Raw genomic sequence first — 15,480 nt, 5'->3', positions numbered from 1 at the left:
CACAGTGCAATGACTAAAACAAGATAAGAGATACAGATAATATCTTGGTAGCAGTAATAGTGGTAGTGGTAGTGGTAGTGGTGGTGTTGCAGTTCTGCTTTTTCACTTCTCTTCATATTAGATATCAACAAAGGGAGGAGTGAAACATTTTGAACACAGCAACATTTTAGTTATCAAACAATGCTCCCCCCCCCCTCTCTCTCTCTCTCTGCCTCTCTCTTTACAGACATGCTAAGAGGAAGGAAGGAGAGAATAGGAAGGGAGGATGCTCTTTGTTGTCTTTTATTATTTATTTTATTTATTTATTTTTGCCATTCTTCTTCCAGAATTACAAGGAAGACACTGAAGAATATTTGGAATATTTTACAGCCGAGGGGAGAAAACAAAATTAAGCATTAACATGTATGTGTGAGTGTGTGTATTATATAATATATATATATAGGTTTGGGTGAAACCAACAGGAGAGTTTCATGCATTAATATTTATCAAACTTGATAAGTACCAACACACTTATGTTTGTAACTTCTGCTAATCAATATATATATATATGTGTGTGCATGTATATATGCATAAATATGTTGATACGTCTCTTCAGATAAATATGCATATGTATGCATTTCTGTACATATATATATATATATGAGTGTGAGTGAGTATGTGTACATACACACACACACACACACACACAAACATATATATAATTGAAAACCAAGAAGAGAGTGGAGATTTATTCACATCCAAAACTTTTCTACAGCATAAATAACAATGACCAGCATATGTTCCTACTGCAGCAACTGGCCCACATTTCAATACAAGTGCACAGAACCTTCAGCAAGTGTCTTCTACTAAAGTCTCAGGCTGAATACTACCTTATGAGTGGCAATTGGTAAATAGAAACTGTGTGGAAGCGATGAACATCCTGTACCACACTAAACCCTTTGAGAATGGTACCTCAGCATAGTTGTAATCAAATGACTAAAACTAATAACATAAGAATAAAAGTGTGTATGTGTGTATATTTATGTGTGTGTGTGTGTGTGTGTGTGTGTACAAACACATCCATACACACACACTCACATATTCTACAGAAATAGCTAACAGTTTAGGAACTACCTCACTGGTGTCCAATGTCTACACAATAAATAATAATAATAATAATAATAATAATAATAATAATGATAATAACAAGAACAACAACAATCAAACTGCTAAAAGCATTTATGAAGAACAGCTGGGAAGATTATAGTGAGATTGGAACCCTCCACCACCACCACTAATGGTGGCAGCATCAACAGGAGTATGGTACAAACCCCTATCTTGTTTCATTAAGAAGTCTATATATTACATGCGTGCAGAAAGGTGGGAGTTACAGGTAAGCTTTCATCACTCAAGTCTTTGCATTGAAAAGATTGAAAGACCAAAAGACACCAATGTTTGGCTTAGCTGCTCACTTACGTTTGAATGTCAGCTAAATTGGTATTCCTTGATTTTTTTGAGTAAAAAAAGCAGCCCTTGCTATTCACTTGAAACAATAATGCAGTTAAGTAGTTTTTTGGTAGGGACCAGGGAGGATAGAGGGGGCAGGGGAAGAAAGGTGATTCTCTACCCCATGTGCCCCACCACCCTGCTTATTGTTCATAGGGAGAGACTTTGATATAAATACCCTATGTGCAAAGGAGAGGAAAAAAAAAACTAGAAAAAAATCTGGGTATTTTCTTCTACCACTAACAGAAGCACCACAACCATAACTACTACCACCACCACTACTACCATGTAACAGGAGAATGAATCTATTATCCTGTTTGTCCCCTGAAGGTTCTACACTGAAGGACATAAGAGGGAGTAGGGTATGGTTAATGGGTGCATGATTTGTGTGTGTGTGTATGTGTGCATGTCTCACACTAGAGCTTAGCAACTGGTGTTGGCTTGTTTACATCACTGTAACTTATCAGTTCAGCAAAAGAAACCAATAGAAGTAGTACCAGGCTTGAAAAAGAAAAAAACAAATAAGTAATGGGGTCGATTTGATCAACTAAACTCTTTAAGGTGATACTCCAGCATGGCTGCCATCCAATGACTGAAACAAGTAAAAGATAGAGATAAAAACGAGAACCCTTCCCCCTATCTTTCATTCAAGATTGCAGGAGTGTTTTTACAAAGTAAAAACAAAATATTTATTTTAATAGGATTAGAAGCTAAATAGACAAAGACCTTCATAGTAATATATATATATATATATATATATACGAGGGTGAGTCAAAAATTAATGCCATTTTGTTTAGGACAGGTATAATTACCAACACAGGAACATGTATCATACATCAAAATGAAGCTGGTCCTCTGTGGATCACATCCCTACTTCTGAACATAATCACCATTTCTCTCAATAGCAATGTTCCACCTTCGAATGAGAGCATGTATCCGTGCCCCGTAAAATTCTGTTGACTGTTCTTTGAGCCACTTCACTACAGTTTTCACTTCCTTGTCAATGGACTATCATCTCTTTGGCCTCATGAAAGAGGGTTTGAGAGGCAAACATTATTCCAGTGTAGAGGAAGTGAAAACTGTAGTGAAGAAGTGGCTCAAAGAACAGTCAACAGAATTTTACAGGACAGGGATACATGCTCTCATTCAAAGGTGGAACATTGCTATTGAGAGAAACGGTGACTATGTTGAGAAGTAGGGATGTGATCCACAGAGGACCAGCTTCATTTTGATGTATGATACATGTTCCTGTGTTGGTAATTATACCTGTCCTAAATAAAATGGCATTACTTTTTGACTCACTCTTGTATGTGTATATATATATATATATATATATGTATATATATATATATATATATATATATATATATATATATATATATATATATATATGTATGCATGAATACACACGCATATATATAATATATATGTGCATACACACACACACACACACACACATATATATATAAACATCTATCTTGTTTAAATGTTGTCTAAATATTAGAGGTAAATTATTATTAATAAGTTTATAACTTTACATATTATTAACTTTATCATGAGAGATAAAAAGAAAAAGAGTTATACTCGCAGCCTGTGGCTGGCCTGCAAGAAATGGCAACCAGAGATCACTTTGTAATCATACTTATGAAGGACAAATCAGGCAACGTAGTCCCCCATGTGGAAGAAAAAAAAAACAATGGATTTACTATGGCTAAAAAGCCTCTTATTATAGGTTGACCCAATCTAAACTGACCCAAAAACTAACAGCACTATTATCTTCTTAGTCCAACCTCAGAAAGTAACCTCATTAGCACCACAACCACCACCATTATCACTATTGTAAAAGACATCAAACATCAACACCATTACCACCACCATCACCACTATTAACACTACAAAAGGTGGCAAACATAGATACCATCCATACCAAATAACATTTAGCATGCCTCCCCCACCACCACCAAAACCACCATCATTAAAACATGGCAAGTTTCCCTAATTATTTTCCACTCCTTTGTATTTTTATTTACCACCACTTCTTCCTCTCCCCCACCCACCCCACTACCTCAAACATACACACCTCTTGGTGGGTATGTTATCATCATTCCTCATCATTTTGAACATCAACTTTTCCATGCTCGCATAGGTTGGATAAAGTTTATTGAGGCAGATTATTCTACAGCTCGATGCCCTTACTGTCACCAACCCTCACCTGTTTCCAAGTAAGGCAACATTTTCCCCGTGGCCAGACATGTTTGCACAGAATGTTGGGAAAGAATGACACTGCTTATATGACAGTGACACTCCTTTACATACAAAACAACACTCTGTAGCATTATTTATACAACTATTCCACAATTAATACAATATTATACACTGCTGTGGGTATACAGATATTTTGAAAATAACTCTAAGAGTGACAACTGTGCCCTGCATAGTTACAGGCCACCTTTTGGCAAGACATAGCACCCATTCAGCCACCCTCCCAGGGATACAGCAAAGTCATGGGACTGCAGCATAGCAAATTGTGAAGAGGTAGCAGAAGAGCTCAACTGAGCCAACAGTGAGTCTTGCATTGATGCTGGGCAGAGGAATCCTAGAAGATCAACAGACAGGATCACCAGGCTCTATCAAGGGAGAAACTGCAATGCATCCATAGGGACAATGTCCATGGTTGTGTAATCAGCTCATGAGAGAGTCCCTATGACTCAAGCCTGAGGACTCTATCTCCATGACCCTTTCAGGAATAGTGGATGGGGGAGCGACAGAGAGTCATGGGAATCCATGCAAGCAGCATAACTGAGGTGAGATGAGATGATGATACACTGCTACTATATAATAGTATGTAGACCTTACACCACTAAATACTACTACCAATACAACCAGACCACTACAACATCACACACTGCTACTATATAGCAGTATATACACTAGATACCACTATATACTACAATCTCACCACCTTATATCACTACTAAAACAACTACACCACTATCACATACTGCTACATATACAACAATACCACTACAATACTACTACCCAAACAAGTACAAATATGAAACTATATACAGATTCCAATATAACTACGATATGCTGCATAGTTCCAGCAACAAACAGCATCAAAGACAATCAACAGTTCTTGAATAACAGAAATACTGGTTACTGAGAGAAAATGCATACTTTTACCCCCTTCTGTCGCAGTTTAAATGAATTAACCGCTTATACCATGACAAGATAAGGATTCCTTTTAGTCTTGGACTTGTTCTAGTCTCTTGGTTGCTGCCATACTGGAGCAATGTCTTGAAGGGTTTCAGTCATTTATGTCAATCCCAGTATTTGTGTTCTTGTTTTGCAACTTTGGTACTTATTATAGCAATTCACATTTATTACACCTCTAATAAACATGGACACTGTTTTTTTTTTTGTTCTTCAAGCAGTGTCAAACATAAAGACAGACAAACACACACACAGACATGCGTAGTTGCGTATAAATATATATATATATATATATACACGCACACATATACTTGTATATGTGTGTGTAAATACATGTAAATAGATATATATATATACACACACATACATACATGCATGTATACATACATTTGTACACACACACACACATACAAGCACAAACACACACATACACAATGGGTTTCCATGCAATTTCTATCTGCCAATTTCACTCACAAGACATTCATCTATTGAAGACCCTTGCCCAAGATGTCACACAATGGGTTTAAACCTGAGACCATATGGTTGTAAAACAAAGTTCTTAAACCACAAAACCATATTTGTTAATTAATTTATAGTTTTTGTTTTGTTTCATCTTGTTTGCTTTTAATGGTTGACTCAGAGGAAGAAGAACAGTAACCAAGACCTTTCACAGAGTCTCAAAAAATTCATGAGAGAAAAACTAGAAACTTATTCCTTAGATAAAAGGCCTGGTCCAAATGTTTACTGAAGAATTACAACTTGTTACAAGTGACTATCAAAAACCATAACATCCCATGGGTAAGTGACCATCAGAAAATGACGTTTCCTTTACAACAGACCATTAGAATCCTTGACTCACACTTCATAAATGATTATCAGATGGATAATGCCCCTAATCCAGTATCCATTTAGAAGTAACAAGACCAATAGCTGAACAATATCTTTATATAAAATGACCATCAGATACTGTAATTTTTCTCTCACAATTGACCAGCTAAAGTCAACTTTTCCTTCACAAGGGACCATTTAGAAGTAACAAGACCAGCATCCAAAGCACTTTAAAAACACTTTCACCAGAAATAACAATATCATCTTCAAATGTGACCACCAGAAGTTTTAGATGATAGCTCAACTTACTCCTCAGAAGAGATAACCAGAAATTATTAGATAAAAGAAGAAAAAAAAATTACCAATGGATGCTACAAGACTGGTCAACAAACAACATCCTGTCTCACCCCACATATAAACCTGTGAAGTGAGACAAGGTGTTGTGGTCATCACTTCACAGGGGGATAACCACTGAATTGTGGTGAAGCCACAAGAATTTGGTCAGGCCATCCAAAATTATGGATTGTTGCCTTGTATCCAGCCCCAAGTCTATAGAATTTACTTCTGAATGATACCCACCCCATTCTCTCCATGTACCATGCCTCTCACACACTCTCCTTCCTCTCTCTCTCTCTCTCTCACACACACAAAATAAACTAATCCAAGAATTCTCAAAGTAAGGTCTGAAAAAATTCTGGGGTTCCACATAAAATTTATTTTATAAAAAAAACAGTTTATAAAGATTTTGTGTGTGGGTGGATATGACTTTAAACTACATCTTGTTGAAGGGCTCTGATTAAGCAGTTCCAAAGTTTGAGGAGTGTAGAACCACATTTTAGCCACTGTGGTTCCCAGGTCTACTCTAACCTGGGTAGAACTTGCCATGGTCCCAGCTATGTATTAATTAGAATATTGGGGCTTGTCACCCTATGCATGTGGAAACTGGATCCAGTGGATACTGCAGAAGAAACCTTCATGTTTCAATGGAGGGGTAAGTGGCTGCAGCAATGCATTGTAGAGTACAGAGAGCAAAATGAAGAAAGCAAGACATCTTGGTCATTCCTGCATCTGTCTCAATCCTTAATTGTCTTAATGTAGCCTTGCCAATGGATTGAAGACAGTCATGAATAAAACAGTGAGGTTGTCAGTGCACAACTCTTCTTTACTTTAACCTGCTAGCATTTAAACTGGCCATATTTGGCCCAAATATTTTATGTTCAAACTGGACAGGCCTGGCCTCTCACAATGTCATTCTAGAAAAAAAAAAACAATCAAATCATCGAAATCTCGAAGCCACTGCAAGTCATCAGTCATCCTTAAGAATGATTAAAAATGGTCCTCATTACTGATGGGCAGACATATGTCTGTAAAATGAATAGATGGTATTAGTGCATCAAGAGCATGAGATAGCATTGCCGTTCTGAAGCAGGTTCTATAGACAAAGTGGAGAGGAGGTGATGTTCATAGCTTCACCATTTTAAAATTACTCTTGGTGTATGTTTAAATATTTTTGCTATATTTAACTAAATTCACCCTCTAAAACGGTTTTTGTTTCAATCCAAGTCTTCTTAATAAAAATTAGGGTGCTAGTGAAGACAAGCTTACAGAATCATTCATATGCTGGACAAAGTGCTTAATGGCATTTCATCCATCTTCACGTTCTGGGTTCAAATTCTGCCAAGATTGACTTTACCTTTCATCCTCTTGGGGTTGATACAATGAGCATCAGTTGAACACAGTAATCAATGTAATCGACTAGAACCTTCACCCAAAATTGTTGGTGTTGTGCCAAAATTTAAAACCAAAATTAGGGCACAAGAGATTGTTTGTACATCAGTATGGGTTCTGCAAGTTTTGGAAAATCGTATGATGGGTTCCTTGCTGAAATGAGTTTGGGAACTGCTGGTCTGGTGAAATAGGAAAATGGAATATCTGTGATTTAATGTGAGATTGTGATATGGAGGAATGTGACAAAGTGTGTGAGTGTTGTTGAGAATCTTTCCTTCTATGTTAACATGGAAGGAGGGAGGTGGGTTGATAGCATGTTTCAAATCTGATAAAAGTTACCATGATGGAAGGTGAAAGGGAAGGGATTAAGATTTTAAACTAAAAAAATAAGCAAAAAAAAATAATAATTCTCCCTTTTTTTTGCTTTTACATTCTCTCTCTCTCTCTCTCTCTCTCTCTCTCTCTCTCTCTCTCATACACACACACATGCTCCTCTTTCTATTCCTCACATATTTCCCTCGCTCTCTTTCTTATACTCACTCCTCACTCTCTTCTCACTCTCTCTTCTACTCACTCCTCACACTCCCCTACTTCCTCTTCACATTTTACCCCTACCTTCTCATATTTACTCCTTATACTCTCATACTTCGTCTTCCATGCCACCCCCAACTTCCAATTCCAATCTCAAACCAACCCACTTCAAATACTTTATTCTGATGAGAAATAATTCAGATTTTAAAGCATTTCAGGGAAAAAAAACAAAAAAAAAAAAAACTGAAGAATGAAGAAAAACAGCAACATCACTAACAATAAAATTAATAAAAAAATTTCAAAACAATAATATATTTTCACCTTCTTTTTACAAAAAGAAAGAAAGAAATACAAAATAAAATGAAATAAAATTTCATATAGCATCTAGCAGAGCAAACATAACTTAAAGCTGCACAAGCCTTGCAGTTGGCAAGCAAGTGATACCATGGGCGGCAAGCACGGATATTGTAGCTATTGGTGTTAGAAAGCAAGCTACCCAATGGACAAATATTTGAACATATATATATATATATATATATATATATTTATATATATATTGCCAATTAAACACAAGCACTATACATTTGGTCTTCACTTCAGCTTTACTATTATTATTATTATTATTATTATTATTATTATTATTATTATTATTATCATTATTTTAGTGTCTTTGACTAAGCTCTTTATTCCATTGGAATAAGTAGAACAAGAGGGGACATGGAATAGAGAGTCACTGGTGAAGTCATAGGACGTGACGAAAGAGCTTTGACAAAGAAACTAATACTAATAATAACAATAATAATAAAACTGAAGCAAAGACCAAGTATATAGTGCATGAGTTTAATTGACAAAATATCAAAAAATGGTGTGTGAGTGTGTGTATGTGTGTATATATATATATATATATATATATATAATCATCATCATCCTTCAATATCTTTTTTTATGCTGGTATGGGTTGGACATTTGACGGGAACTGATGAGCCACAAGACTGCACTAAACTCCAAGGTCTACTTTGGTATGGCTTGTACAGCTTGACATATGAGTACTTGGTGACCTCTTTGTGCTGGTGCCACAAGAAGACCACACAGTTCACTCTCTAAAGTGGCTGGCATTAGGAAGGGCATCAAATCCTTAGGAAGCATACCAAAGAAGACACTGGAGCTCAGTACCGCTCTCTGGTTCACCAACTTCAATCAAACCATCCAACCCATGCCAGCATGAAAAAAAGTGGTGTTAAATAATGATGATGATAATGTTGATGATGACAATGATGATGACAATATAACCAAGAGATTATTTGTGCAGGTGCTTTCCCCACCACAATAATATAACTATACATTTTATTGTTACACAACTACAGTTACCACAACATCTAACTACCTACCACTGTTTTTAACATAGGCACAGGGCCACAATTTGGAGGAGAAGAGTCACCCAAGAGGCAAAGAGCCATTCAAGTTAACTACCATCTATCAAGGCCATACTTCAAAACAAAAACATAATTTTTTGCTGCTAAAAACTCTCTAACAAAATGTAAAACAAAGAAGCTGAAATTTTAGAATTGGCACCCCCACCATCACTTTTTGCTGCATTTTGTTATATTTTTTTAAAATAATTTCTTCATATATCTGTTTTAACTTATCAACACCAATTATACCTGAGACCAACTCTTGGTTTTATGATACAAACTTCGTGTTTTAAACTGATCTGAGTTGAAGACCTTCCTTCAAAATTACATGATAATTTATGTTCCAAACAGCTTAATAGAGACAAAGTTATTTTACTAAATTCTTTGATATTTTTGAAATTATCGATATAAAGGCAGTGTATTTTAAAAGAAATATGGTAGTAAAAGGGTTAAAGTGATGTAAATTAAAACATTCCATGAAAATTTCATGCTAATTTATGTTCCAAAAACCAGCTTAATAGTGATGAAGTTATTTTACTAAATTCTTGCTTATTTTCAAAATTAATTGAAACAAAGGTCATGTATTGCAACAGAAATATGGTAATTAAAAGATTACTTCCAAGTGTAATTACTTCAAACAAGTAATTACAAGAGTAGATAAAGAAATATAAACTGGAATGTTTAAAATTCAAAATTAGTAGAAAAGATAGACTTTAATCCTTTCATTACTATATTTCTGTTGAAATTTACTGTGTTTCAATTAATTTTGAAAATAATGAAGAATTTAGTGTAAAAAAAAAAAAGCTTCTATGTCATTAAGTTTGTCTGAGGAACATAAATTATCATGAAATTTTAATAGGGAGATTTCATTTAGATTACTTTAATCCTATATTTCTGTTGAATTACACTACCTCTGTTTTAATTAATTTTGAAACTAATGAAGAGCATAGCAAAATAATTTTATAATCATCAGGCAGGGCTTTAGAACATGAATTACTATGAACTTTTGATGGGAAGTTCTTAGATCACTCTAAAACAGAAAGTCTGTACCATAAAAGCAAAGGTTGATTTGTGCAATCTTGGGCATTCTATGCTGTAAAGAGGTGCTAAATTGTTGTACGAATGATGAAACCTGAGAAACCTCATAAAACAAGGCACAAAATATTTACTCCAAATTATAAACTGACTCTAATAATATGACAGAAACATTGAAAACTATTTCTTTTTTTTGTCTCTCCCAAGACAGCAAAATGCAAATCTATCATAATTGTTCTCCATGCTTTCATAAGTTCAGTATTCCATCCTTGCATGAGTAAAACAGTCTTCCCTGAAGCAGACTCTCTATAGCCAGGAAGTTTATATCATAGAACCAAGAGCTTTCTCAAACAGGATTGGCAACAAAAGGGTTAACCCTTTAGCATTTAAACCAGCCATATCTGACCCAAATATCCTACCTGTTTTATATACTGACCATATTTGGCCTCTCACGCCTACTATACAATGTAATTCTCAGAATAAACAATCCCATAATTGAAATCTCAAAGCTATGAGATAATGCATGATTAATTCTAAACAATGTGAATAAATAAACATTACATTTGACAACATAATCTGAATGCTAAAGGGTTAAATAATATTAATAATGCATTAAAAATACATTCTTGCAAGTTATACTTCTGCCAAGGAAGCAACACGTGGCCTTAAAAATGCAGATATCCCCATTTCTGGAACAGTTAATTAAATCATCCTCCAGTATATAACAAGTACTTTATTTTAACCAATGTTGATCTTGCCAAGAGTTGAGTTTAGAACAAATAGTACAAAGTATTTTGTATATTGCTCTACTCATCCTACCAATCCACTATCCTTTAAAGGTAGAAGTAGTAGTAATAATAAACTGGTGGATCTGATTGTGTTATCATCGTTACTAATACAACTACTGGAACCACCAATAGTAGTAGTAATAGCAGCAACACTGTGATCACTTGTTTTGTTGGATTGTTTTTGCATTTATTTATTTATTTATTCATTGCTGGCATTTAGCATTTCTGAAACTTACGTCAAATACTATTTATTAATAATGATGATGATGATACTACTACTACTACTACTACTACTACTACTACTACTAATAATAATAATAATAATAATAATAATAATAATAATAATAATCATGTACATTGTTTTGTCTTGGTATAAAAGATGGCCTACAACAAATATTCTGCTCAGTACCACAGATTTGCTTCTCAGTTGTCTGACCATAACCAGCTGAGCATGTCCCTTGGTGACTGACGATATGTGCATCTCTGATCATGAGCAGAAGTAGTGCGGGGGGGGGGGGGGGGGGGGTTGCATCATAGCCATGTGTTGTGAGGAATTCTTTGGGGTTTGGAAAATTCACCTTTGGAAACATGGGTGTTTCATTCAACATCCTTAAACAACCCTTATTCAAGGATCTTTTGAGCAGGATGGGCTACTTGACCTGAAGAAAATATTAACTGGGCCCCACCTGCAAAGTCATGTCCTGTTTATCTTGATATGAGATCAATGTGTTGTGCACGTATGGATGTGATGCATGTGCCTGGTGTACCCTTATCAGACGGGTAGCCATGATGGGTATACTGGGCTTCGTATATTTTACCCCAGTGCCACTATGATGGCATGTGCTGCCCTGTCACTCAAACAACAACAACAATAACAATCCTTTCAAATAAAGGCTCAAGGCCTGAAATTTTGGAGGAGGGGACTAGTTGATTACATCGAACCCAGTGATTCAATGGTACTTAATTTATCGACCCTGAAAGAATGAAAGGCAAAGTCCACTTCGGCAGAATTTTAACTCAGAATGTAAAGACAGACAAAATGCCACTAAGCATTTTGCCCAACATGCTAATGATTCTGCCATCTTGCCACCTTTAAATAATAACAACAACAATACAAATAAATAAATTTAATAATAATAATCCTTTCTATTAAAGGCACAAGGCCTGAAATTTGTGGGGAGAGGAATAGTCGATTACATCAACCCCACTGGTTCACTGGTACTTAATGTATCAACCCAGAAAGGATGAAAGGCAAAGTTCACCTTGGCAGAATTTGAACTCAGAATGCAGCAATGGGTGATTAAGCATGCTAATGATTTTGCTAGCTCACAGCCTTAATAATGATGATAAAAAAACTTCTACAATTACTACTACTAGACTTTCAACTGCTATTTCTACTAGACTTTGAAAAACTACTAAATATGGCGGTAACAACATTAGCCTTTTACCAACACATGAGAACAAGATTAAGAATTTAAAGTAAACTAACATTTTGGATGAAATGCCATGAAAGAGAAAGAGGGAGAGAAAGAGAGTGTGAGAAAGAGAAAGAGAGACAGAGAGTGATAGAGAGAAACGAGTAGATGAGAGACAGAGAGAGTGATAGAGAGAAACGAATAGATGAGAGAGAGAGAGAGAGAGAGGCAGACAGACAAACAGAAATGATACACCATCTCAACAACTTACATGATTCTGTTTTACTAATCCTAATCCATCGAATGGGTTTGTTGTCATACTGGAGCACTGATACCAGGATGTAAAATTGGCAGTGGACAGAGGGATTAAAGCCATATCCTTGTCACATGGTGGGTGAACATTCTTAGAGCAAATCAGCCAACTTATGTTGATATTTTGGCTTTGGCTCATCCAAAGATGTATCTTGTTGGATAGATAAGTTTTAATAAAATATATTAGCATTCCCACCCAGGACCTCGAGGGTTTTATTCTAAGTGGCCTGACTGCATTTCTAGGGACCAGTAACCCAGGTAGGTAGGTAGGTAGGTAGGTAGGTAGGTAGATAAATAGATATATAGACAAAGAGAGAGGGTAGGTAGGTATACAGATAGATAGATAGATAGGTAAAAAGATAGATAGACTGATAGACAGACAGAGACAGACAGAAACATGGATAGACAGTGAGTTACATAGATAGGTGTGTAGAAAATAGATATATTGACAGAAAGATATATAGGTACGAATAAGTTAATACTAAGTTAGTAAAGTGCATAGGAGAGAGAGAGAGAGAAAGAAAGAAAGAAAGAAGTTAATGCTGCGAATTCACCAAAAGACTACTCTTTGCAAATAAATCAGAGAGTAGTAAGTCAAATTCCATCCACACACACACACACACACACACACACACACACATTCTACGTAACATTTCAACCCAAAAGAGGTGCAGTGAGTAAGTAAACAAGAAGTGATATGTAGCAATAAAGAGCAGCTTTGGCGCAGATAGAGTTCCGTAAGGGTTATTCAAGTGAAACAGTTAGTGAGACAAGAGGAACCCATGTGTACTAACGTCGTCGATGACATCTGGGTGGTAGCCCCAGTCTGACGTGGGTCTTCATAGGGATCCTTGCCTACTGACGCTGAATATGATGGTGGCATAGGTAGTGGTGGCGACGGCAACGGTGGCTGGCGGTGGCCAGTCTCCTCTGAGACAGAGGCTGGTTCGGAGATTACAATCACAGGTATTGGTGAAGATTCATGCACAAAGCGACGCTGGGAATCAGGGACAGAGTGCCCCCTAGTGAGAAAATAAGACAGTCACTTGGCGATGACAGTGCTAAAATGTGAGCTATAACATCACAACAACAACAGCAGCAACAACAACAACAATACCACCACCAACAACAACAACAAAAATAATAACAACAACAACAATAATAATAATAATAATAATAATAATAATAATAATAAAAATAATAATAATAAACAATGGTTTTGAATTTTGGCACAAGGCCAGCAAGTTCAGGGGAGGGGATAAGTCGATTACATCGACCCCAGTAACCAACTGGTACTTATTTTATCGACCCCAAAAGGAGGAAGGGTAAAGTTGACCTCAGTGGCATTTGAACTCAGAATGTAAAGATGGACGAAACACTGCTCAGTATTTTGCCCAGTGTGCTAACAATTCTGCTGGCTCGCCATCTTAATAATAATAATAATAATAATAATAATTGCTTCTAACATAGGCAAAATATCATAAATTGAAGAGAGAGAAGGTTAGTCAATTAAGTTGACCTCAGTACTTGACTGGTACTTTATTTTATTAAACTTGGAAGGAACAGAAGGCAAAGGTGGCCTTCATGGGATTTGAACTCAAAATGCAAAGAGCCAGAACAAAATATCACAAGGCATTTCATCCAATGCTTTAATGATACAAAACAACAATAATAATAATAATAATAATAATAATAATAATAATGATGATGATGATGATAATAATGAGGGAGTATCTTAATGAAAGCATTGAGAAATTTTGAAAACAAAAACAAACACACACACACATACAATATACACATATGGCGAAAGATAGGCACTATGAAGAGCAACACATAACAAGGGCTTAGTTTCAGTAGTGGCTTCCACACTCCACTTCAACATCCAGTGTAGCATGGTGAGGGGCATCAACCTCATGAAAGGCTAAAGTGTCGAATGCAAGCCAAATAATAGAAATAATAATTAACAAAATACAGGTATGGTATACACTGCTTTATAGAACATACATGTTTTTCATCAAAACACAGTAATAATACCATAAGAGTTGTTGAAACAGCATGCAATCTTGCACTTTATCCCGTCAGCATTCTGCAATAAATATCAATACAAATATTTATGGCAAGACACTGATGAGGTGTAGTGCATGATAGCATAATGTTCTCTACAACTGTAAAGCAATTGTTTTAGTATTTTGCTGAAATATGTGTATGTTCTGAAACCAGTGAATACCATACCTGTTTTCTGTCACTTATATATATATATATATATATATATATATATATATATAATTGACAGAAAACAGGTATGGTATATATAATTGACAGAAAACAGAGAAAAATTTGTAGTTTGGAATCAGTAGTTCTTTGACTGCTATTTCTAAATTTTCAGTATGTTGGAGAAGCAACTCAATTGCTAATCCCTGTATATTTATAATGATAAATAGTTTTACCGATAAAGGTTTTTTTCATACTGAACTACTTGGCAAAATTGTTAATTATTAATTGACGATTCTCTGCCCTTATTCTTGTATATTTTATATTTGATATCTCTAAGTTAGATGGCTAAACCGTAATCCCTTCCACACGGGACTTTTTTTCATATGGGACTATTTGTGACGCACATGGAATAGATTTCTTTGAGGTGAGGTGCCTGAACTCGCTAGCCGATGAATTCGTAAGTGCCTTTCTTATCGTTGATTTTTGGTGTCGCATGGCCAAAAATTACCGTGAATT

The 15,480-nt window shown here is 35.7% G+C and overlaps 1 protein-coding gene across 12 annotated transcripts in view; it reads right to left on the bottom strand.

Annotated features, from left to right (window-relative positions):
* LOC106874417 (uncharacterized) overlaps window positions 1-15,480 on the bottom strand; it is a 397,411-nt gene that overhangs the window by 111,943 nt on the left and 269,988 nt on the right. For 7 of the 12 annotated variants that reach the window (XM_089341509.1, XM_089341511.1, XM_089341512.1 and 4 more), the window contains one exon: window positions 13,545-13,772. The exons of the other annotated variants lie outside the window; for them this stretch is intronic. In XM_089341509.1, coding sequence (XP_089197635.1) covers window positions 13,545-13,772 — 228 coding nt within the window. The remainder of the gene's footprint in view (window positions 1-13,544; window positions 13,773-15,480) is intronic. 12 annotated transcript variants of the gene reach the window in all.

Source organism: Octopus bimaculoides, chromosome 24 (assembly GCF_046866305.1).
Source record: "Octopus bimaculoides isolate indiv1 chromosome 24, ASM4686630v1, whole genome shotgun sequence".
NCBI classification, from domain to species: domain Eukaryota; kingdom Metazoa; phylum Mollusca; class Cephalopoda; order Octopoda; family Octopodidae; genus Octopus; species Octopus bimaculoides.
Note: the sequence above shows the minus strand (reverse complement) of the source record. Positions and strands in the feature narration are given on the sequence as shown.